This window comes from Tripterygium wilfordii, chromosome 12, assembly GCF_013401445.1.
Source record: "Tripterygium wilfordii isolate XIE 37 chromosome 12, ASM1340144v1, whole genome shotgun sequence".
Taxonomy (NCBI): domain Eukaryota; kingdom Viridiplantae; phylum Streptophyta; class Magnoliopsida; order Celastrales; family Celastraceae; genus Tripterygium; species Tripterygium wilfordii.
Genome location: NC_052243.1, coordinates 761,936 through 787,495, shown reverse-complemented (window position 1 = coordinate 787,495; position 25,560 = coordinate 761,936). Strand labels below are relative to the sequence as shown.

The 25,560-nt window shown below is 36.0% G+C and overlaps 5 protein-coding genes across 8 annotated transcripts; 1 reads left to right on the top strand and 4 right to left on the bottom strand.

Annotated features, from left to right (window-relative positions):
- Positions 1-4,502: 4,502 nt before the first annotated feature.
- LOC120011257 (LOB domain-containing protein 16) lies at positions 4,503-6,375 on the bottom strand. Its single transcript, XM_038862325.1, has 2 exons — positions 5,885-6,375; positions 4,503-5,399 (listed from the first exon to the last, which is right to left on the bottom strand). Exons 1-2 carry the CDS (start codon positions 6,179-6,181, stop codon positions 5,022-5,024), a joined length of 675 nt encoding a protein of 224 aa, XP_038718253.1. The 5' UTR covers positions 6,182-6,375; the 3' UTR covers positions 4,503-5,021.
- Positions 6,376-7,279: 904 nt separating this feature from the next.
- On the bottom strand, positions 7,280-11,281 carry LOC120010383 (deoxyhypusine hydroxylase-B). 2 transcript variants are annotated; one of them, XM_038861164.1, is made up of 7 exons: positions 11,023-11,281; positions 9,956-10,089; positions 9,589-9,824; positions 9,367-9,505; positions 8,960-9,086; positions 8,429-8,547; positions 7,280-7,898 (listed from the first exon to the last, which is right to left on the bottom strand). In XM_038861164.1, exons 1-7 carry the CDS (start codon positions 11,177-11,179, stop codon positions 7,890-7,892), a joined length of 921 nt encoding a protein of 306 aa, XP_038717092.1. In that variant the 5' UTR covers positions 11,180-11,281; the 3' UTR covers positions 7,280-7,889. The 2 variants fall into 2 exon arrangements, with proteins under 2 accessions (XP_038717092.1, XP_038717091.1); XM_038861163.1 differs by lacking the exon at positions 7,280-7,898 and adding an exon at positions 7,944-8,338.
- A 414-nt stretch (positions 11,282-11,695) lies between these two features.
- Positions 11,696-14,716, top strand: LOC120010379 (bet1-like SNARE 1-1). Of its 3 annotated transcripts, none has more exons than XM_038861159.1 (6): positions 11,696-11,825; positions 12,083-12,176; positions 13,529-13,676; positions 14,096-14,152; positions 14,236-14,295; positions 14,429-14,716. In XM_038861159.1, the coding sequence occupies exons 2-6, from the start codon at positions 12,163-12,165 to the stop codon at positions 14,516-14,518; spliced, it is 369 nt and encodes a 122-aa protein (XP_038717087.1). In that variant the 5' UTR covers positions 11,696-11,825; positions 12,083-12,162; the 3' UTR covers positions 14,519-14,716. The 3 variants fall into 3 exon arrangements, with proteins under 3 accessions (XP_038717087.1, XP_038717085.1, XP_038717086.1); XM_038861157.1 differs by having other exon boundaries at positions 13,526-13,676; XM_038861158.1 differs by having other exon boundaries at positions 11,718-11,825; positions 12,010-12,176; positions 13,526-13,676.
- Positions 14,717-17,008: 2,292 nt separating this feature from the next.
- Positions 17,009-18,248, bottom strand: LOC120010043 (transcriptional regulator SUPERMAN-like). Its single transcript, XM_038860725.1, has one exon. It carries the CDS (start codon positions 18,055-18,057, stop codon positions 17,476-17,478), a length of 582 nt encoding a protein of 193 aa, XP_038716653.1. The 5' UTR covers positions 18,058-18,248; the 3' UTR covers positions 17,009-17,475.
- Positions 18,249-23,689: 5,441 nt separating this feature from the next.
- LOC120010731 (zinc finger protein 11-like) lies at positions 23,690-24,825 on the bottom strand. The gene is made up of 2 exons (XM_038861547.1): positions 24,639-24,825; positions 23,690-24,520 (listed from the first exon to the last, which is right to left on the bottom strand). Exon 2 carries the CDS (start codon positions 24,506-24,508, stop codon positions 23,918-23,920), a length of 591 nt encoding a protein of 196 aa, XP_038717475.1. The 5' UTR covers positions 24,509-24,520; positions 24,639-24,825; the 3' UTR covers positions 23,690-23,917.
- Between the last annotated feature and the right edge of the window lie 735 nt (positions 24,826-25,560).

Below are 25,560 nucleotides of genomic sequence, written 5' to 3'. Positions count from 1 at the left end.
TCCCGGTGGATTGAGGATAGATTAGATGTGGACAGGGTCGGAGTACGTAGACCTTACCTCTACATAATATGTAGATAAATAGTTTCTAGGAATTAAAAATTTGTGACATCTTGGTTGTACCCCTGTAACTTTATTATTGGGTCATATGTTTGCATACTAGGTTGTCCGCGACGATTTTTTTATTTAAAAAGTACACAATACTAACTTACTAAGTTAATTTGGGCCTAAATTCAATCTAAACAAGTATGGCCCACTTTGATAGGGCTATGGCCTATGTGTGCGTCAGTTCCATGCCGACATTACCAATGGGCTTTGTGGGTTGGTTTTGGGCCATGTGTGCGTAAGAACATATTGCTCATCTCTGATAACAGAACTTTTGATAAATTACTTTCTGAATTTTGACTCTTACTTTGACGCTAACATGATAATCAAGACAGATTATTACCCTACAAAACATTATATTATGTCATAATATTAATTTTTTTTTTGAAATATCACATAGAATTATGTTTACGGGTAGAATCGAACCTTGAGTATACATATGTCTAACCCAATTGATTGTTAATCAAGCAAACTTTGGTTGATATGTCATAATATTAAATAAATCAACCTTATTTAAGCATTTATTATTTTTCATTAACCATACATGCACTGGTCTTAAAAAAAAACACACGTACACCGGCTTTCGATTTAAATTCCATCTAATACCAACTTTGGAAGAAACCAAGAGTTGCCTTGCCCCACCCTGAGATTCACTCGTATGGTAAATTTCAAAAACAACGATACGCTCCAAAATATATCTCAGATTAGTAATAAATATAATCCCAACATGAAATCGAATCTGAATACGTACGCTTAACCCACGGCCACACATCAATGACAAGAGTAGTTACTTGTGAAGACAAATTCTTACATCACATACAATAATGGACAAATCAAACGGCTAAGAATGCACGTGCGGTCTCATGTTCAATAGTCAAACAATTTCCTTGGTATTTTCACCGTCCAATGATTCAAACTTACGCTATATGTTAATATTATGGCCAGTCCAACCTTTCCTGTCATGGCTTTTGTTTTCTTGCTATTATTTTAAGGCAATAAGCATGTAAGCATTGTTTTAAAAATGATTACAAACACATCACCTACAGCTCTATCATGTGAATCTATTTTCTTTCTGCAACAACTTGGTCCAAACACCTCAAGTCTCCGACTACTCTTATCACAAGATTTCATACAACTTAATTTCTAACACTCGGTGATAACTTAAATGGTTATTTCTATATATTTAGGGTATAAAGAATCTCATCTGAGGTCGAGAGTTTGATTCTAAATTGTTGCAGCTATTACCAAGTGTTTTGCGTTGTGCCTCTGTCAAACTAACTTAACATGCAAGTTTGCTCATGTGTAACCTAACCTGAGTTTAAGCTTAGTCGACTATTCAAAAGAGAATGCATGTTGAGTTATTCTCGATCGGTTAAAAAAATGAAGACTAATAATATTGTGCATATATGCATGTTATGTGCTCTTTTGAACTGTGTTTGACAGGGAGAAGAACTTAAAAAGTGAAAGAGTTTCTTCTTCCTTGTCTCCTCCTTTTTAGGTTCTCAAATTCACTTTTCCGGGACATCTTTTGTCAATTGAACTCACATTCAACTAATGATCACTCATCACCCCAATTAATTAATGCTCCTTTGGAATAATCACTTTCTTAAGTGCAATTAATGGAGTCCAGTAGAGTCATACACACACACACACACATAATTAATTATACTTTTTATATATCTCTTCATTCTTTCTCAAATTTTCAACATTGTCTGTTAATGCCGAAGACAAAGTATGAAAGTGATTTCAAGCCGCTTGACTGGCAGCAGGATCACTTCTTTTTCTTCTTTTTTTACATTATCGGTCACTAATTAATTTTTTATTGTCATGGGGCTCGAAGAACATGACCAGATTAATTAATTGATTAACACGCACGACTTGACTAAGATTAACATCCTAATTATTTTGTTGTTTGTTTTTAGGACTTATAAGTACTTTTTGGGGGCCATCAAAATATGAGCTAGCTAGCTTTCAAACGATTGCTGTAATTAGTCAATTAATCAAAGAGACTGATAAATATATACTTCAAAATGAAGCAAAATCTCAAGCAAGATTGATCACATCATTCATTGCTTTTAGTTAATTTCTCTAATTGACGAGATCGATGGACAGTTAATTAACGTCTCCCCTAGTTAAGAAAATCGGATTAAGGTACTTAATCTCATATATATAACTATATAAGGATGTTCCCAACGTTCTCTCACATCATAGCATTTGGCGATCCAAATTGGTTTGGTAAAAGTTGAAGAAGCTACTTAATTAAGTCCATATTGTAGCCTTGTGCATGCGATCAAGGGAACACCTTGTCCATTTATTTGAATACAACAACATAGGGTATTGGTATAGTTAAAATTTGTAAGAATACTAATTAGTATTAGGGGGTTACACCCTACACCATGTAGGTCCATATGCATGGTACTCTTCTCAAGGATTTGCTTAATTAGCCCTTTTTTAGCATTCACTCTATCTTCTCCGATCCCTAGTCTTTGTTTTAGCGAATAACCCACCCAAGAGTTGGCCAATCTCATGACCCAAACCTACATGGTAAAAAACTCCAAATACATGTCCCAATTCAATTGTAAATATAATCTCAAATACCGAATCGAACCCGAGTATGCACGCCTAATTCAAATATACCAAGGGCCCGTTTGACAAAGCTTTTTTACCAGCTTTTATACTAGCATGTTGTCTAAATGCTACTCACTTGCCAAACAACAATTTTCCAGTGTCAATTCCTAGACACTTTTGCTAGCATTTTATTGTCAAATGGAAAAGCTACCATGAAGGACCATTTTACTAGCATTTTGATTTATTTTCCCATATTGTCCCCATTGTTTTAGTGTTATCTCCATATTATCCCTAAAAAGTCATTCTCTCTTCATATTTTAATAAAGATAATTAATTGAAATGTTTATAAAACATTAACTTATAAAATATTAATTAATTATCTTTATTTTAGAAATTATTAATTATTAATTATTTATATTTATATGCATTTATTACAATTGAAATGCATAATACGTAACCCTGAGCTTATTAAATAAATTAAATTAAATTAAATTGATTAATTGATAATTTATTATTATCTTTAATTAATTTAAATTCATTATATTAATTTTATGAATTAATTTGTATGTTTAGATATAACGTATACAAGTAAAATGTATGCTACCCCTGCACGTAATTTATCCAATATGCTACACAGCACAAATGTTGACAGTGAAAATTCAACCAAACACCTACCCAACATTCAAGCAGCATATCTGCTACTAAAATTGTCCAGCATTTCTGTTACCACCATTTCTGTTAGCATATCTACTACTTTACAAATGCTCTACCAAACTAGCCCCAAGATCCACTTGCCACTCAAGCGACTCCCTAAGGACTCCAATCCCTAATCATCTTAATGCCAGACTATTTACTAAACTTTTTCACTTTTCTTTCTCCAATCACAAAACTAATCACTAATAAAAAAGAAGAAGAAGTTTCGATTCAGTCATTTCCTTGCAAAATTAATCAACACTCAGTCATATATTATATGTTCCGTGTTATTTTTGTATCAATTTCCTTAATCAAGCTGTCTGATAAAGATAGTGGGGGGCCAATAATGCATATTAGCAAGAAAGAGATAAAATTGACCTATATATATATATATGCATCTAGAGCTCCTTCAAAGAATAATGCTTGTCTTATTCTTAATGAGCCCATCTAAATAATGCCACTGAAGTGTTCAACTTGGACTTGTGTCTTGTTTAAGCCACCGAACTTGATAGGCGAATGTAAGTAAAACAATAATTCTATAAGAGATTACCCAAATCCCAATGTTTTCCCCATTCAAACTGCATATGGGAGATAAGAATAATCTCTGACACACTACTCCATTATTGTTGTCCAAGTGAGTGAAAAAAAACTAGGTTATCTTCGAAAAGTAAGTTAATTAACCACCCTAGCTACTAACCTCACAAAGAAAAAGGAGAAAAGAAAAACTAAGTTATCTTCATGAAGCAACCTAACCACCCTAGCAACTACTTTATTCTATGATTATTTTCTTACAACTAATGTTATTCACTTCGGTGATAGTCTGCTTATTCTGTAATCAGGTAGGAAACTTCTATGCATAAGGGCCTAACTGCTCGAATTTAGACTCACATCAAGTGTTCAAAGTAAAAAATTTGTATGGTTAAAAGAAAGTATATAGCTTCTCATTGAAGAAAAAGATAGAAGGCCGTGATCACTTGACATAACAGCGTCATCTCATCAATTAAACTACTCTCTGTGAGTACAATTCGGTATATATACACCATCGATCCATAACTTGAACTCACAAAAAGGCAAGATATGATATATATATATTTTTTGATAAATCAGAATTTATTAGAAAAAAAAGAAATTACATAGGACAACAACTCCTCTTATAACCACCAATAGCCTTAACCAAAAAAAGCACTAGCACTGGAGAAAAGAAAGACACAAAAGAAGGGAAAGATTCAAGGGCATTAGAGAAGCCATGACACCATCAAATCCTGTCTATCAACCCCTTTCTTGGCTAAGAAATTTGCATCTCTCCAAATATGGACAAAATTCATTGCATCAAAGACCTTAGTAAGATTAGTGATTGCATTGCAATCCTAATCCATAGACCATGGATTGGAGGAACCCTTCTTGAGCCAGGAGACAGAGTTGCGAGAATCAGATTCCACAATGAGTTTCACCCCATTACTTGAGCCATGAGCTACTGAGATCTCAAGGGCTTTCCTCATGACCTTCTTCTCAGCTGAAGTTGCATCAAGAGTTCCTACTAGCCTAAGAAGATACACAAGAAATTTCCACTACTATCTCTTAAGACCCCACCAATTCCTGCCTTATCCAGCCTAGACGAACCACCAGTATTCCATTTCAAGTAGCCAGATCTGATAGAATCAGTTTCTCATCATTCTAAGCGCCAATGCTTGAAGTTCACCCGAGTGATCTCCATAGCTAGTATAATTAGGACCTTTCTTGGTGGCACTACAAGATTGAAATGCTGAAAAATCCTCTCTGGTGCTGCTTTGTATAGTTTCTTGGAGGGTGAACATCCCTTCATTGTTATTATTGCTGTAATGATCGACCGAATCAAGCGAGCTTTGTGGAGAGGAGATTGGATTGTAATTGGCTGGAACTGCCTCACCAGTACTAGTGCTGGTAATATTGTTGTTTCCTGCAGGCCAATATTGATTCTCTGTGTTCCTTGAACCCATCATGTTTTGATGACATAGTTGTGCCTTCACTTGCATCAGTTGTGCTTGTAAACAAGCCACCTGCAAAACCCAAAAATAAAAATCAACAAGAATAGTAAAAAAACACAAATATCACATTGCATATTCGAAGTTCCGATCGAATCTAGTCATTAAAAAGAAGTGATTCAATACAAGAACGAATTAAGCCTAATACTACAGAGGAAATTAAGTGAAACACTCCAGATACAAATTAAGATATCTATAACTTCTCCATCAGAATCTACCCCTAACGTAGAGTAGCTACGCAACTCAATCATGCATAGTGAAATCATCAAAGATTTGACCTTTTCGAACTCTATTTGGACTTAACGATAGGCTCGGGAAACAACGAGAAGATGTGTATAGTCTATGTTCCTCGGTAATTGAAGCCCAAAGATCTATGAACTAGCTCGTGTTTGACTAGCAGAGCACGGGAAACAACGAGAAGATGTTTACGAAAATTTGACTATTTAATTAATAGAAGGTTAAAGAGATGAAGACATGAATGTATACATATATGTATGTACCTGTTGTTGCAAGGAAAAAATGTGAGAGACACATCCATAGACAGGGTCTCTAATCCTGGCTTGAGCTTCATAAGCAATGGTTACAACAGCCTCGCAGCGATCGGCGACAGGTACGTGCAGCAACAACTTGGAGACATTACTAGCACCAAACACCTTATGAATGGCAGCAAAGCGAGCAGGGCCTTGGTCGGAGCAAAAATATGGTGCAAAAATGCAGTCAGAAGCGCATTTTCGCCGGAGAAACTTGCAAGCACCACAGGGAGTGCCAGTCCCAGTCGTCCCAGCTGATGAGGCCATGGTTGTTTGATTCAGAGAGAAACAATAGAAGAAATTAAAAGAAAGAAAGTAGCTAGGATTGAAGAGAATCTTGGGAATTCTTATTATAAGGCACACGAACACACTAGGAAAAAGTGCAAAAAAATTCAGAACATTATGTGGGTTGAGTGGGAGTGGGGAGGGGTCCTTGGAGTTTAGGGGACATAGCCTTGTTATATACTATATAATATATAAAGGGTGTGTGAGTGAAGGGGGAGAGACATGGAAGGTCTTTGTGTAGGGTTCTAAGGGGACATTTATTGATTGTTTATGCAATTTAATGGGTTTTAAGCTTAAACAAACTCATTAATTTATATGACGTAAACGACTTTGTTTGTGTTAGAAAAGCTTCCATTTTTCCGCCGCTCGCCGCAGCTGGGAACTGCTGCTATTTGTCGTTTTCTGGAAGGTTGTCTATGCACGCGTGGCAGTGAGTTTCATTACCGACAACCCCCACTCAGATCAGATTAATTGAGAAAGAAAACATTATTTTAAACTTTCGTTGAATAATTAGGCTGATCATATGTAGTTTGATCTTATAGACATTTGATGGTCATGGTCGTGTATCTGGTGCTACCCTGCCTAAAAGAATTTTGGAAGTAGCGTATAACCAGACAAAACAGAAGCTTCAACGGCCGCCCCTACCATCAAAACCCATTTCAGGTCACAAAGTCCATTCACCCGAGAGCGGGAGTTCAATTCTATGCTATTTCCAAGTAATTCGCATTGAATCTCGACCCAACTAATCTATTAACAAGGCTTACACGAGCCTAGGCTAGTTTAAGAACACGCCTACTTAGATGTTCTCAATTGGGAAAAAAAAAAAAACGAAGTGGGGGTTTCTTTTTTAGTTCCAGATAGCTCTTTATGCAACTGCTTGAATTGGCTTTACAAGATTTTGCCAACTTGATTCAGACCCGTTTGGATTTTAGGGTCAAAAATCTTGCCAATGCTCAGAGTTTCCACCCCCATGTTCTCTATGGCATCACCTGCTGAAACTGTGCTGCTTATATAGTCGTCAGCTATTTTATCACAAAAACTCTATTTCAGAACTTTAATGCTCAAGCACTTGGGGTAAAGTATCTCATGATAATACTTGTTGCTTATCCTTATTTTATTGCAGAAAACAACAAAAACTGAATGTTACAACTTTGCTGACTACTGTCGAACAAGCAAATTTGGAAAAATGTGAGTGAATGGCAAGAATGTAACCATGATTATCTTTGCATCAGCACACACGTGGAAAACTTCCATTACGTTAGCAGAGTGTTGAAGTTGAAGTTGAAGTTGAAGCCTCAGAAGGAAAGAGATATGGGGCAACCCAAATATAATTGGTAGGGATTGCGAAGAAAAAGAAGCATGAAAGGTTCGTCATCTAACACACGAATATGGATTTTCGCACCAGAAAAGTCTATTCTGTGTCAAAGCTCTTACCTCATATGTTACTGCATCACATCTTCCTAGCCTCACTTCCCACAGCCACCTTCAGATGACATAGCTTGGAAAAGAATTTAAAATGCAAATCTTATCTCTCCCCCTCTACTCACAATGGGAGACACGCATTGGTTTTGGATTGGATTAAACGGTTCTTCCTCTGCACATGAGGCAAATGCAATGCAAGCATCCTGCTATAGCTTGTATGCAGAAAACAATTCAATCCAATGCACGCCATTGACAAACTAAAACAAGCTCAACCAATCTGCATCAACAAATTGGTGACTTAATGACTTCAACATTAGCATACGTGCTCAATGGAAGTAATATAAGAAGTAATGTCATGTGCAGAGAGGGAAAGAAGCGGACAAATGATACTCCTGCGAGTTCTTTTCCCACTCTTCCCTGAGAAGTAACAATTTTCTTTAGACCACTTGAGCCAGTACAATGGTAACTGTATTAGTCTAAATCAAATCACAGCAATAGCTCAGGATAATCCCTTTTCCTTCGTCTAGTAGCCATTGCTCTAAACATCGCCCTGTGTATAAAATTTACTCTTCATCTTGGAGTTGATTCTTGGAAGCTTGGTTCATATATTAATAAGATACATAATAGGAATAATTTAGCATTCCAGAGCAGGTACCAATATTTGCATCCGTCTATATCAGTTCAAGTTTGCAATGAAGGAGTTTGCATAAAGAGGTACTGCAAAAAGAGCCCAAAAGCGTTCATGATATCCAGAAAACATGATAATTTCAAGAATGATGTTTAAATTGCAAACAATTTGGTGCATACCTCAAATGATTTTCCCGATCTTTCATATTGCAACATGCTCAAGGCCACTTCACAGCTCTGAGACACAATAGGCTCGGGATCTTTTGCAAATTCCTCGAGGAGTGCAATACTATGTTCATCTGCTCAAAGCAAAGATGATTTAGTATTGCATAAGGCCAACTTAAATTGTGCTTAACTTCAAAGCAATGAAGATATCAACATAGTTCGCCAACATCCACAGAGCAGTATCTGCTACTTATTCAAAATGGAAATAACAAGATGCTAGAGATAAAATCACCAAGTCCAATTGACAGCAACATATGGTGCGAAATATATACAGTGCAAATGGATATGCGTAAAAAAAGAGTGGAATATGGCTAAAAAACGGCAACTAGAAGTTTCAGCAACAATTAGGAAGAAAGGATCCTTTGTGAGAAGTGCATACTATATTTGATGTAACATGGGAAAATATAAACTGTTTTCCTAATCAGGATCACTATTCAAAAAGAAAAAAAAAACTTTCACCACAGAAAAGTCAAGAGGTGGTCATACCAGCAATAGAACCAAGGGCCTCAGCAGCCTCATGTCTAACCATTGGATGCTCATTCACATCCCTGAGAATGTCACTTAGTGCAGCAGAAGCAGCATTATTTTGCAATTGGCCCAATACATAGGCAACCTGAAATAACAGATATAAATCAATTAGCATCCAAAAGTACAGAGTACAAGATTCATCATCTGCAAAAAGGATAGTATCAGCTAAGGCACATGAAGGCCCTGGCATAGTAAACCAATTCAACTAAAACAACCAAACCGAGACATCAAAACTTAACTCCAATGACAAACACAAACAGACACAAAACAAACAACAGGTGGTTAACACCAACAGAAAAGATTATGATCTAAAGTTGAAGTTGGCTGAAATTGACAAAAATAAGATTTCAGTACATATAACAAACCTCATGCCGCAACAGAGCACTTTTGCCACCCAAAGAATCAATTATTGCAGAAACAGCTGCATCTTCACCACGATTTCGAAGTGCAAATAATGCAGCATACCGATCATACATGCATTTCTCTTCATCCAGAAGAATATCCCTTCAGAGTGTTCAACATTGGTCAACAAAATAACCAGTATAGAAAAAATATAGGTCAATAACTAGTGAAATGTCCAGACAAACCTCAGCTCATCAACAGAGGAACAAGAAGAAACTGGCGCAGCTGGATCAACCGACATGAAAGGTGATTTTTCAGTAGAGGACGTGCCATCACCATCAACAACAGTCTTCAATTCCTCAATTCGTTTGAGAGCCAACTCGCAGGTTTCCTGAACCTCTGGAGCTGGATCTACAAGCAAACTATTCTGCAAAAGAGGAATATTACTTTCTAAACCAATTGCTCCAAGAGCTTCTGCAGCCTGCAAAAAAGAAAAAAGAAACAGAAAAAGAAAAGACCAGAACAAATTGAAAACACGTCATTGCAGTAACATAATCAAATAGTAAAAAAGAAAAAAATGGAAGCACAGGGCAAAGGGTGGAAATAAATCACCTCATGACGAACAATAGGATGCAAAGAAAAATCATTGAGAACTGATTCTAAAGCAGGAATAGCTTCAGTATCTTGCATCTGACCCAATGCAAATGCAGCCTCGTGGGCCAACAAATTTGAAGAATCTCTTGTTGCTGCAAGGAGACACTAATTAAGAAAAAATGTTTCATGGTAAAAAAACAAACTAAGAATAAACTTAATATTTCAGAAAGTATCTCCAGGTCAGTGATACGTGAAAACCTTAGATAGATAGAAGTGGTTGGCATAAAAACTAATAAAAGAATAGAAGTTCAAAATATGTTTATATTGACATATTTTATTATAATACAAATCTAAATACATGAATCACTGCGTCCAGCATAAGTGCATAACAACGGCAATACGGCATCTGGACTCTGGAGAGCAGAGAGATGTAGCTTCAACATTTAAAGTTAATTAATTTTATTAGAGTCAAGGTGCAGATTTTTGAACATGATCACCTACAAGAGAACAACCTAAACTTATTCCAGTAACAAAAGGGTGCCAATTTTTTAACACGATCACCTACGAGAGAACATCCTAAACTTAGTCGAGTAACAAAAGCAACCATAAGACCATGACACCTCCAAAATTGTACTGCAACCGTATCATTCTTCACCATTAAGTACAGTCATTTCTACTTTTTCTATTGGTTCAGGACCCTATCTCAACAGTCTCTGAAGTCTTCCTCACCCAATCTCAAAATGAAATTCCTAAAAAAAACTCATCCATCACCATTCATCGCACAAAGTGTTAACCATTTATGCATAAAATTCACCTTTAACAATGATAACTGGTAGACTTGTAAACAAAAAAAAAAATGATAACTGGTACATAACAAAAGGAGAAAAGTAGCTTCAAACAACCAACTAAAAGAGAAAGAAGAAACACCAAAGACTCCATATTTGAGTGCAAGAGGCTGTTTTCAACTTCCAAGAGCATCAACAGTACCTTTCAAGGGAATGAGAAAACACCTAACAGCGAAAGCACACTCTAACTGAAAGAGACATGCATAAAGCGACCAAAGAAAACTAAGATAACGAACAAACCACGTATGAGTGCGTCTCGGGGGCCGGCGCCTTTGAGGTTGCGGAGAGAGAAGAGAGCTCTAAAGCGCTCCGATATGGGTTGGGTCGGATCCAGCAACCGTTCACAAAGAAATTTCTCCATCGGCAATGATGATGCAGTCTCTTTCAAGGAACCCATCCGTTGGCGATGAAGACGGCGGCGTTGGGTCGTCCAAGCAGCCGATCAGCAAGTAGATTCTGGTTCCACGAAGTTACGATCCCACTCGAGGAGAGCACCTCTTCTTCCTTCGAGTCTGGGTGGACTCTTGATTTCAGTTAGATGGGCCAAAGTTTTGGGCCTTTACAACAAGGCTGTGATTTTTCCTTTTTTGAGGCTCAGTCCAGTACCAAATAAGCCCGAGAATCGTACGGTCAAGAAGATATCATAAGTGGGGCCCTTATGTTAGTGGGCGATACTGCTATGCATACCATTTATCCCTGGACTAGGTTTTAGTTTGGATTAGATGGGCCTATATTTTGGGCCTTGATATTAAGGAGCAGATACTTCCTTTTGAGAGGCCCAGTCCAAAACCAAATAAGCCCGAGAATTACGGCGATGACGATCAGTGGGGCTCATAGTTTATGTGGGGCCATATTGTTGTTCTTATCAACAAAACGGCACAGTTTTTGTCAATCTTACGCATCCATGGTCCCACACCACAACACGGCCTTCCCACCCAGACGGCCAGAATCGTCTTCTATAGGTTGATGTTTATAAGGCTCTCGCCATTACCTCTCCTTTCCTACTCTTTCAGTTGTCTGCTTCCAGAGCTTTCCCTCCACAGGTAACTTGAATTCGTTTCACTCTGCTCCAAAATAAATCTCAGATCTAAATATATACCTAGCTTCAATTTGTTTGTGTTCTCGGTGATTTTGATTTTATAATCTAACTTGATTTATTGTTATCGTTCTTGTTTTGTTTGTGCCAATTTAGATCCGTATTATTTTGTGCATTTTTTTTGATCGTAGCATCTTGTTCATTCGTGATTCTGGTGGCTTTTCCATTTAACTGTCTAAGTATTTGATCATCGTCAATGGACAGACAAGGTTTGGATTGTTGACATCTGAGATTGGTTGCGTGAGAAGCTGAGGAAGGGCGGCGATCCCGTAACGAATCAATCCATGAATTCTAGGAGGTTAGTTTTTTGAACCAACTTCAGATGTGTTTTGAGATTTGAGAATCAGGATTCTTCATTCTTGACTTCATAAATATCGGTTCATGCTTGTAGATTTTAAAATTTGTGTGGTATTTTATAGTCATCTCACACAGTCATACGAATGATACTTGAATCTGTGCATGAATCATTCTGAAAGTGATCTAAGCCTTCATTCGTGACTTCTGTTTGGTTGATTTGTTAAATTTAGTCACAGTTGTGGTGTTGGTAGTTTGTAGAAATATTTTAGGTTATCTATACTTTGCTGGTAATGGAGTCAATAACTTAACAATTGGAATTTTTTCAGTTAATAGAATTTTGTATAATCTGAATAGGTTCAAACAACATTGTCTGACCTAGTGCATTAGTTTTTTGTGCCTTAAAAAACTTTAGGTTGCAGTATCTCTGACGAGTCTGCCACAAATTTAGTTCACCAGCACTGTTTGGTGATCTAAACCATTTTATTAATTCTTAACTGTTGTCCCTTGCCTTATCTTTTTTTAGTGATATTCATACAGCAATTGGTTGTCGTTCTGGAGTTGAAGAAACACTTGCATACTGGTGCTGCATGCATAGTTGTTTCTGTAAAGTACCTTGTTGGACCATGATTGGCAATAGTTCACAGTGTATGTAGAAGATCTGCTAGGCATAGTATCAAATGCATATCATATAAGTTCTTTGTTTGAGTGTTAAAGAAATTTGTTGAAGGTGCCATAGACAAGATTACAGAGACGCTATAATATTGATTGCCTTGAGCAAGCTATCTATAGAAGTTTCATTGCTCTTTAAGTCCACTTTTGCAAAGAGAATCCCAGTTCTTGAACTCATATGCCGCAATAAATCTGATGGCCCAAACTGATGTCTATTTATTTCTTTTTTCTATTTGTGCTCCAAATAAGATTTCATCTTGATCTGCCACAGCTTCTTGATAATACTTCACACCGTCTTGCCACCTCTACATTTAAAATCAGGCCACGTTCCCTTGGTTGTAACCTACTAACCTATGTGGTATAGCACATAGCTTCTCAAATCTCATTGCTTTAGAAGGTAATTTGATGAGGAGGAAGAAGGACAAGCCACCCACTGCTTTACCCAAGTTAGCCCATTCTAGTTTGGTTTTGTAAATTGTAATCCTAGATAATTGCCGTGATAGTCGGGGCTCCAATGTTAGTTAGCGATGAATATGGGCCCAAATGTTAATTTTTTTTCATCTGAATCTTATTTTTATTGTTGTGATCTGTAAGGTATGCTCTCATACCGTCTAACGAAACCATGTCACATAGGTTATTGTCTTGTTATCTGGGATTCTTCTAAGATCTTTTTGTGTGCAGCAGGGATTTCCGTGGCAATAAAGCTGCTCTTTTTGATGGCATCGAGGAAGGTGGCATCAGGGCATCGGCTTCTTACTCCCATGAAATTGACGAGCATGATAATGAAATGGCGTTAGAAGGATTGCAAGATAGGGTCATTCTGCTTAAGAGAGTAATTACTATTTTGCCTTGTAGACTTTTTTTTTTTCCATTTTCATTTGACCATTGGATTTGTTGTGGGAATGTTAAGTATTTAAGATTGGGAAGATTTTGTTCCTCACTACTGTTGCTTCAGAAGTTACACAGCAAAACTCATGTAGCAATTTTGAGTTTTTTAATACTGGTTATACATTTGAACTTATTGTGAACAAATAGAGTTGAAAAGACTTGCAAAAAACAAAAATGCCTAGTCCACTTGATAACTTTTAAGTAGTAGATTTAATTTTTAAGCCTCTAGAACGTGTTGTCCAAAACCTTTGTGTTTGATAGGTAACGTGATTGAATTTGTAATAAGCATTTATGCATGTAACAGAATTTCTAGCTTTTAAGCTTGAATGTCGTAACCCCAGTTTTATGTTGTCAATTCTATAGCTGTCAGGTGATATAAATGAGGAGGTGGATAGTCATAATCGGATGCTAGACAGAATGGTAACTATCCTACAGCCATGAAATGCAGTTCTTCGTTATCGTTCTTGCTGCTAATGCTGTTGTGATGTGCAATGAGCATGTAGGGAAACGATATGGATGTATCTAGAGGGATCCTTTCAGGCACTATGGATCGGTTTAAGATGGTAAGGAGGCCAAATAAGCTTTGTTTCATTTACATTACCTCGATCAATTGTCACCTCTTTGATCTGACTTGCTTTGCCCACTTTTTCGTGCAACCTGTTTCATGGCTCTAATACTGGTTTTATGCATCCATAGGTATTTGAGACGAAATCTAGCCGGAGAATGTTTACACTTGTGGCATCTTTTGTGGTCGTTTTCCTTGTCATATACTATATAACTAGGTAATGTTGTGTAATCAATTCACCATGGACTGGATACATCTGCTAGCTTTATATTAGGACTGTGACTGCTGTATAGAATTTCTCCCATGTTTGTATAAATACGTTCCAATATGTCAAATGTGTGTTGAATTTAATGGATGAAGAACGGAACAGCGCACCAATTATTGAATGCAAATGACAATAGCCTCACTTTGTAGTAGCAGATGTTCTGGGTTTCTTACTTTCTTTGATTGCATAACATGAGTTAAGGTATTGTATAGATGAATCTAAACACAAGATATCAAATACGATGTTATGGTAAAATTGTGTTCCTTCTTGCAACGGAAATGGTGTTGGCTTTGCAATTCTCGAGAGTTTACAATTCACAAATAATGAAAAATACATTTTAAATTATAGACTATGCAATTTTAAATGAATTGTAATTCTCGAGAATTTACAATTCATAAATAATGAAAAATACATTTTAAATTATAGATTATGCAATTTTAAATGAATTATGATGCCCCAGATTCGTCTCTTTATTGGTGCAGTCCCGATGAATCCGCATAATTTCTATCCTAGATCTGTCATACAAATCCGGTTAGTCCAGTCCACTTCTTCATACGCAATTAGACAGTGACGGATGTATCCACCTGGTGCAGGCCTGTTGGGGCAGCACTTGTGAGTAGTTCATATAAATATTTCTAGAATATATATTAACCTAAGCCTTGGTAGTTGGTACAATACAAAGAAACATAATCTAGAACACCATAGCTTATCTTTTTGAATGATGAGTCAAATTAATAATCATGATAGGTTTATTAATTAATTGAACCAAACAACCATTTTGGGTCAGTAGTAGTTGTGAAGCAGTGGTCGAATGGAATCTATATATCAAGGCCTGCATGGTTGGTAATATTAAACTACAAACACCTTCATTCACGCATTCCATCTTTTTTTTTTTCACACATATAAAATTGTCTAATAATTGAAGTTACCCAATCCTCCTGTTGATTTTTTTTTATATAAATTCATGTAGCCGACCTGATTCCAAATTTTTTGGATAAATGCTCGGGTCGATCACACAAAATTGTCAACCATTCTACTGTATATAATAAACCTTTAGCTATTCTAGTTAATTGGTTTGGAGCTTAGTGAAGGAGAAGCTAGCTAGACATATAATTTATGCACACATAGCTTGACATAGAGCTGCCGGCCTCATTTGAAATTGGTCCATAGATCACAAAAACCGTTAGCTTGACACAGAGCTGCCGGCCGAGTTTTGACAATTTGAAACAATAGAAATGACTTATTTGTCACCCTCACCTCAAGTCCTCAACGTTTGTTGGGAATCTATCCATCGATCATTATTTCGATTCTTTGATTGAGTACCATCACATTCACAAATGATAGTTACTTTGTTCAACCTCTAACAAAGCTAGAGCTAGTAGCCAGCTGGTTCTTCCAATATACACACAGTCTTTCAGAGTAGTTCAAAGTTTGAGAATTGTTTGTCACAGAGACATAGATAGGGTATCAATAATTCATCCCACTAATTAGGAACTTCACACTCACATCACATGACAGTGAAAATATCAATCTGGCTAATAACAATGTCAGTTTATGTACTGAAGCAAAAATATCCAATAATAGCACAACTAGTATCTAACAGTGTAAAAACAGCTATATATATATAGCAATTGAATTTCACTTATTGGCTAGAATAGGAACATAAACTACTACAAGCATCACATATATATCATCATAATTAAACTTGTACGATAATTGTTAATAGTGATTTCATCTGGTGTTATATATATGGTAGGATTGGCTTTAGTTGATGCAGGCAGAAACTACAAACAAAACTAAATTAATGTTTAATCAAGAAAAATAAACATTGGAACCCACTAGATTGAGAGAAAACACAAAATAGGGTGACATTTCAATCCTACTAGTCGATTTTCTTTGTAATTACTTGTCACTAGTCCTACATCATTAGTTGCTAAGTAAATTCTTAATCTTCGATAACTTTAGTCATGCATTAACTAAATTTCTTCACTCAGGAGTGAAGTATGAATAAATTGTGGTTAGTGACATCATATTCACATAAGCATATTTGCAAAGTTTCAAAAAGAAGATCAATTTGTTTTGTGTGTGCCATGGAGATCATAAAGCATCACAAACTTAGATGGAAGAAATGATTGATGAGTTTTTATAGGTTCTCTTCTCATGGTGTAAGTCTATATATAGCTACATACTATGATTCCCATGCTTCTCCACTTACAAAAAGGCAATTAGGGTTCCCACTAGCAAACTAATGATGAACTTAAGTGGCATAAATCAACACTTACAACAAACAAGTATAGTTCATAATTAGCATCGAAATTCGCATTGTTATATGGCTGGCTACATATGTGTTTATCTGTCATTATGTCAAGGAATTTCAACTTTTCTCCAAATGAAATCATCTATATAAAACAAAATTCAGGCAATTTAATGAGTCTAATTATAAGCATAGAACAAAATCAAGTCATAAGACTAATTCCGATAATTTAGTAAAATAACCATAAAAACAACATAAATTGGGAGATATGGTAGTGGGAAACAATTGTGTAAAGCAAACTATTGATCCCATACAACCCTAATCAAATAAATTTAGGGTCATTGACAAGAGAGTAGGAAACAGATACACTACCTTCAATATATGTAACTTGAAAATAGATTCTTCAATCCCTTCCCAATCTCCTCTTGATTTCCGGTAGAAACCCCACAAGAGATCGGTATCACCCCTCGAAAAGAGATTGATATCGCCCCTAGAAAAGCCCTCGAAAACCCTATTTGGGATTCATACTCTCCTTCACCACACAAGGCAACAAAAAGGAAAAACACTCATCTATCCAATATTACTGTAACTATATATGGCTATGGAAAAAAAGATGCGTCTTATTTGATACCCAATTATGTGGTATATATATATATACACTAGGGATCATGACCAAGTCTAAGCTCCAAATCTAATTCATCTTCACCTCTCTTCGATTTGTTATCGTATACGCCAGATGAACCAATATGCAAGCTTAGACTCCTAGAAGGATCCTCCCCAAATAGATTCAAGTACTGATGTGGATATGGTACTAAGGAATCATCATCATCGCTATGAAGGTGTGTATGAGAAGATCTCAAGCCCCATGAAATTTCAGGAAAAGATGTTTGATAGTTTGTGTTTACCTCATGAGTAGGAATATAACTATAATGATGATGAGGTTCATAACCATGAATTGGATTATTGTAGGATGACCTGAAAGTGGCCTCACCATCATCAACTTTGCTTGAAACTGAAGGAATTGCAACTGAATTATTACTACTAGGCCTGTTCTTGGCTCTATCTTTCCTGTGAATATTCATGTGTCCACCCAAAGCTTGTGCTGTGGTGAAGCCTCTCTTGCAAAACACACACTCGTAGGAGCGTCCGATGCCTGAGTAATCTTCGTTGGCTTGCTCCGATCTATCGGTCTCTTCTTCGCTTGAGCTCTTGGAGTAGTCTTCATGGTTATTGGATTCCATTACCAACAATCACAAAATTGAACTTCAAAAGTAGACAAAACCCAACAAGAAATTAAGGGTTTTTGTTGTACTCAAGGAATTAGTAGTGGAAATGAAGAAAAGAGAGAGGGAGAGAGGGTAAGAGAGACAAGAGACAAGTGAAGGACGTAGAGGCTTGTCGTTGATTTGTGGAAATTGAGATGAGTTGGAGAGACAAGTCTTAGAAGTTAGTGGGGAGAGGGTTTTATGCTAGCCGGCTGTTAGTATTTATATAAATCCATAGTGCAAACAGCCATTATTCTATCCTTTTCTACTTATACTTTTCTCCTCAATACAACCAATTGTAGCTTTCATCTACGTTAAGAAAAATAGTTTTAATTTCTTGGTCTTCGACTATATATCTTGTCTATGTGTACAATACTTATGCTCCATACACGGTCTCTACATGTGTAAACATGTTCACATTGTCAACTAGTCTGTCAAGAGTCATTTAGCAAGAAGGAATAGCAACATATCTGAATCCTAACGTATACACCTTCTAATTAATGATTGTCTGATACGTATATAGTATACGAAGTATATAGACTCAGTCATTAAAAAAATCAAATTTGAACATTTGATGATGAATTTGTAGACCAACTAACTTAAAAATGATGTAATTTGGGTCCCCATAAAATTTTAACTCAATCGGAATTTATTTTAATTAAAATAAGGATTTGGTTCAAAATTAGGGTTAGCGGGGAACCCTAATTTGGCAGCTCGTTGAGAAGTACTTGGTGCTACGATTGTCGAAGGTTCAATACCTAAACCCAAGGATACTCCATAATCTTTTTGATTGCTCTTACATTTTGGACATTTAAAGTAAATTTAGGTTTTTTTATTCTATACGTACAATGTTATATTTTTAATTTTTTTAAAGAGGTGGGAATAATGAGGCCATGGTATTATAAAAAAAACTATATTTAGTATTAATTATCCCAAGAAATTAAGAACAAAAAATGTACCTTGATTTGTCATTAGTGTTTGTTTCTCCCTTATAATGGTATATATATGGTGACATAATCGCACATATAAATACATACATATATACATGTATACTAATACTAGTGATTAAAGACATGGACAAGTTTTTTTTTTTTATATTACATATTTAAGAAAATATCATCTATATATATTTATAACCTAAAAGATTTAGTATAACAATTTGAAAAAAATTTAACACGTAAAATAAAAAAAAAAATCTACCTATAAAATTAACTCATAAAAAAAGTCAACTTTACAAAAAAAAAACTACAGAAATATTCCAAGATGTCCACGTGGGTCTCAATGGCAATGACATGGACTAGGCTAAGTGATACATCAGCATGCTGCCAGCACTACATATGCATGCCGTATAACATATTTGATCCCAAGGAATTAATATGGGTCTAAAACTAATATTTGATTATGTCATTGCTGAGGAAAGATGTAGGAACTTTCCTAGAAACAATAATATAAGGAAGACGAAGAAGAAACAGTTCATTTTTGTTGTTTGCACTTGTCCTTAATTATTCAGCAGTTTCTCTCGTCTTACAAACAAATATACATATTTGTACCAACTAGCTATATATATATATATATAATCACAATCAACATCACCTAAATTTCATATATATCCTGCAGCCAGCAAAATTAGAGCTACATATGATTTGGAGTTTAGGGAAACACGGGATGATAGCCCAATTGGTTATCTCGCTGTTAGGCATTCTGTATGCATGGGCGTCCAGCCTTCAAAACCCTATGGGATATTTTTTCAGTGATACCCACATTGCGGGCTTGTCCCGCATATGGGGCTTATGCACATGGGTTTCGGTCAATCGTCTTAACTATCGACAGGATGGTATGCATTGGCTTGACTGCCTGAATTTAAACTCATTTAACTCTCAAAAGGGCATGTTAGGTCAGATCATTCTCGGTTATCAAAAAAATTTCTAGGATTTTGTGTGTGATTTTTGAAATGAAATCAAAACGGCCGGCAATTGTAACTGGATATATACACCATTAGTCTAAAATGTTACGCTTTATTTCATGCAGACAAATAATTCAGAAGCTAACAACTCTGGTTGAAATTGAATTGTATGTATGCACAAATAAGACCAATTTTGTTAGTATAAATATAGGAAAAGGAATTTGCATGGGACATGAAATCATTCACTTTCCAGCTAATAACTTCATAAACGAAACAACAAAACAAGTCAGGGAGTTACCTCAGCGTTTGAAATATATATACATATAGACAGAGAGAGAGGGAGTCGTTCTCCACTGAGGATGTTTTTATTTTTTAAAATTTACGGACTTTTCTTTTAAGCCGTTGGCATAGACTGATCCCAGTGGTATTGATATTAAAAGTGATTAAACACTCCTAATTCTTAAACCTTTTTTTTTTTATGGTTACATGGAATATACCATTCAAGTTGTCCACTGGACAACGACTGACACTCATTGTGGGAAGATAACGTAGGGTGACATTCGTAGACGTTGAGCTGAGCAAGGACCCATCTCACAAATTGTGATAATGTAGACACTCGTAAGACTTGAACTCACTAGCTCCCGCTTGAGCTAACTAAGAGTTACCATTGCCAAGTTCACCATCTCATCCTCTAAATCCTAAACCCTAAATCAACTTTAATCTTAATCATTTTGATCAGATCCAACGACTTAAAAACAAAGGTCGGTATGGACATTCTTACTGAAAAATTCATCTATATATATATATCCTTTTTATTGATATTTCTTGAATTGCCAAAAAGGAGATCACTACTAGGTCTACTAAGAACATGCTCTTTTTTGTCAACTAGTCATGTAAAAAGCAGCCGCTACCATTTTGTCTAGTCATGTAAATGTAATTTCATGAATCACTACATGGCCAAAAACAAACGTCTAAATCATCCCACCAATATACAACAAAAATTGTGCAAAGTGGTTTAAAAGTTGATCATCATATTTTGAATGTTAATTAGACATTGAATCTGACTTGGTCCGCTAATTATCAGGTGAAAATTGGAAGCAACATTGAAGACAGCAATATAAGGTGCTCATGAATAAATATATTTGTCTGTTTTAATTCTCTATCCAATCTTATATCTATCTTCATTTATTTGTCGTTGCCTTCAACTTTTAATTTGGTGTAGGTACTAACTAGGCAGGCAGGCAGGCAACACAATTCTCTTTGTTCTTGTCTAGCTATTTCGTCCGAGATGACTTCATTTGTTTCTTATAGATGTTTGTTAGCTAAGAAGGACTACAAAATTAGAACCCGATTTCACTTTATTGCCTTTTTTAGTTATGTTGGGGCGAAATATGGTCGACGTGTGAGTGCTTTTTAAAATGGTATTTCAATACTCAATTTTCCACCTCTATAAAATCATGGGTTCTGGTGAGGGAGCTAGTTAGGCGAGAACATTTCTTGAAATAAATGTCCAACACCTTAACATTGGGCGTGGTCTATACGTCAATTATCGTGGCACCCACATCTCGACCATATTTTGTCTAAACAAGTTATATGATCAGTCGCTATAGTTTTTCTCATCCTAGTGGACTATGATAGGGAGAGAAACATTTCTTGATTAATTTTTAAAATAGATTAGTATGTTAAAATACAACTCTAAAATCAATTCAAAACTTGGAAGGTGAAGGTGAGATTTTTCATTAATTTAAATCACATTCCAACAGCTTAATTAATTAGGTAAATACTCTTTATTTCAAGAGTCCAACTAGTCAATGCGTGAATCACTCAGGAAGTTTAACCTAAATTAGAACAGAAATCATAATTAAATCATAATTAGAACCTTCAAAGTCTGCATTATTACTCGCAATCATTGATAAACACTAAATTTGTTTTGAAAATCAAAGAACAAATATTGTAGTCAAACCTTGTGACCAGACTTGGTCCTCTTACACTTTAGTCAACACACTAGGAAAACCCCCCAATTGTGTTTGTTAATATAGAGATATATTATGGTCTTCGTAATTGCTGTCTAGATTAATAACCTTTGATTACTAAATTGACGTGTTATAAGACAAATGGAAGCAGACAAGCCCATTTAGTGATTGGGCTTAGCCCATCTAACGAGTTATGAAAACGGAGCATGAAATGACGTGGGCCGACTAAGCATTCTTAATGAAGGCCTTAGTGCCCAGCTCCCGCCATAAATTTTTGTAGTGTCAAGTTTGGTGGTACAGAATGAGTTACTTAGTGACGATAGAGCTTATAGTACTCTAAATCCCATCTCACCCATGGAAAGAAATGGAGTGCAAGAAATAATACGTCAAATTTTCTAACTACTAACAAGCATTTTCCCTAGATTCCAACCATTATGGGATGATGGTGGGTTTGGGAAGATATAGTTGTACGGGCCAATATGAACCCGCTCAAAGTGGACAAATGTTATTAGTGCAGAGGGGCGGACTGTTATGAAGCCCATTTTTAATTGGGCTGTCTGATGGGCTCGGCCCACCTGATGAAGAATGAAAGGACTAAGCTGTCTCATATGATTAATGTGGGTGAGGATAGGGACGTGCGCCGACTAGGGTTCCTTTATTCAGCCCATGCCCATCTCTTTTTGCACTTTCACTAAAACATGTTGTTTTGCAGTTTCTGTGAATCTTCAGACAAGTCTATTTTCCATGCCTTGTTTTGTTCAAAAATTAGTCTTTATGTGACATCATCTCATTATTACACAAACTGTTGGGTGTCCTGTGAGAAAAGATTTTTGAAAATAGTCCATCTGTTTTGGGGAAAGACAGACCAAAATCTCTCATGTCTTGTTAAGGAAATGAATTTAAGGGGATATATATATATATATATTGTCATGATGCATGTCACCGACACCAGACATTGTGATTTGTGGGGAACATGCAATTGGGTTCAGAAAAAAAAAGGAGTGTTGGGAACCACAACTATGAATATAATATGAGAGTTACAGCAGCAGGGACCAAAGCTTCAGTTTGAGAACAAATGGTTTAAGGTAAAAGAAGTTATTATTTTCTCTCTCAGACAGTACTGTACTACTGTTAGTTCTCTTCTATGCACCAATCTTGGTTGATTGTCCCTCCCTGACATTAATTTCTCTTGCAGACTGTCCATCCGATCGATCCCTTGTGATGAAATTTGAATAATTCTTGTTTTAGGGTTTAGGGAACGGAAATTGAGTTACTTAAGAGCATATACAAGCGACTTTCACCTAATCCGTAGATATGTGGTAGAGTTCGTTGAGAATGAATTCTTTCAACAAACAATTGTTTTTTGTTTTGAACAAAAACATATATATATTTATGATTTGTTGAGGAACGAGCACATAGTATACTAGTCCTCCCCCGAATCCATAATAAATACATAGATTATTAATGAGAACTAAAATTCAAGCAATTAATCAAATACTTTTGGGTCAAAGCATTTTTGTCTAAGTAGGTGTTTTCAACAAAAGTTGTAAAAGGAACATCAATGGAATTAATTTTGTATGTGTGTAGAGTAGATAGCACAATCACAATGGATCAACTATTAATGTCTCCCATCCTTTCTAGGACAAGTGAATAAGGAAGAATCATGATATCCCAACCAAACATCAAACTTTAAATCTTTACCTAACCCACATAATAATTCATAATCATGGTAAATTTACACTCTAAAACTCAATTACATATGCAAGCTAGACCTAATTGAAAGCTCCATTAACATGTTGTAATAGATTAACTGAAAATAACTGAAAAATAATAATAAAATAAATAAGACTTAAAGGATCATGAGTTCTTGGAGCTTGAACTAATCAATGGGGAAGAAAGCTAAAACAATACTGAAAGCTAAAATAAATTAAAGCAAGATCATAAGATATAGATAATAGGCCTACCCAAGTCGAAGCTCTAAATCCAAAATCTCTTCAGGGTCCTTAAACCCCATTTCCAAATCCAAACTAATGATCTCCGGATCCTTTTTTTCCTTCATCAACACTTGATGATCAAGCTCCCATTTGGGTTGTGAAAAACCCTTAAGTTCTCCAACTTCAAAAACATTACATCTCATGCTAGTCTTCTTCATCAATTCTTGACTTTCATTATAAAAAGGATCGCGCCGTCGATGACCTTGATGATCATCAATGAAAGGTTTCTTATATGGTAAGGACTTGACAAAGGGAGAGAGTGATGAAGATGGTGGTGGTGAAGAATTAGGGCTAGGGTTTGGAGTACTAGTACATTCAAAAACCGTTGAAGGTAACTGTGATCTAAGCCGGGCTCTATCTCTCCTGTGAACATTCATGTGACCACCAAGAGCTTGTGCAGAGCTGAACTTTCTCTTGCAAAAGCTACATGTGTAGTCCTTTGGAGGCCATGTTGACAACCCATTTGAAAGCTCTTCAACACTTAACTTGTTCAAGTAGTGATCATCATGCTTGTATTTAAGTAATTCACTGCCTGCAGAATAGCTCCTCCTCTCCATGATCTTAAATTCCTGCTTTGAACTCGCAAGATCAAACCAATAAAATGCAATATCTACATATCTACATATATATATATATATATACAGAGAGAGAGAGAGAGAGAGAGAGAGAGAGAGAGAGAGAACTCACTGATGATCTGCTCTGTAGGGAAGCTGTGAGTACTCTAAAAAGGCTTCAAGCTAGAGAGTGGAAAACCCAATCAGAAGAGAAGAGGAGGAGGAGGAGGAGATATTTGTACATGTTGTGATTGTCTGCTACCATATATGGATATTGCTTAAGCAATGGTATGGGAATACTTATTATGCCTGTGTTTCTCCTTTAGTACTATACATAGAGGGGTGATATTTGTACATGTTGTGATCAATACGAAATATTTAGGTCAGATAAATTTTGGGCGGACATGGGAACTAAAAGGTGCGTGAATGTTGATTGTAAGGGATATTCATTTTGTCCTTGGAAGGATATAAGTTAATGAGAAGGACAACGTGAATATATATATATCGAAAAGATGCTAAGAATCTTAGATTTTTTTTGGTCCCAACTATTTTAAATACTGAAATGAACGCACATGATCCATGTGAAATTATGGATCCCACATGATTCATATGAAATCGTGTCTCAACAATTCGGATAACTATGACAAAAAACATTGGGAGCCATAAAATTGTTATACATATGTATACACACTAGCGAGTGCTCAGCATGGAAAATAAAATTAAACTACTTAGTCAGAATGCTTAATCCTCAAATTTGTAAGGAAGTTAAAGCACGGTGTATCTATCTTACTTCACCTTCAAATTCTATTTTTATATTTTGGTTTTCCGCTTAACTTTCATTTCCTCACGTTCTAATGTCCTTTAGGCTCTTCTATGTATATATATTTTTTTCAACTCGTCCTCTTTATGCTTCATATGTTTAATGGTGCTGGGAAGCTTGACAAGATGTGACAAAAAGTAGGAACAAGGAAAGGAAATCTCTATGCTTAAACATTAAAAAAGTTGACCTATTAATTAAAGCCTATATCTAAGTGTCGTATAAACCTATCTACATG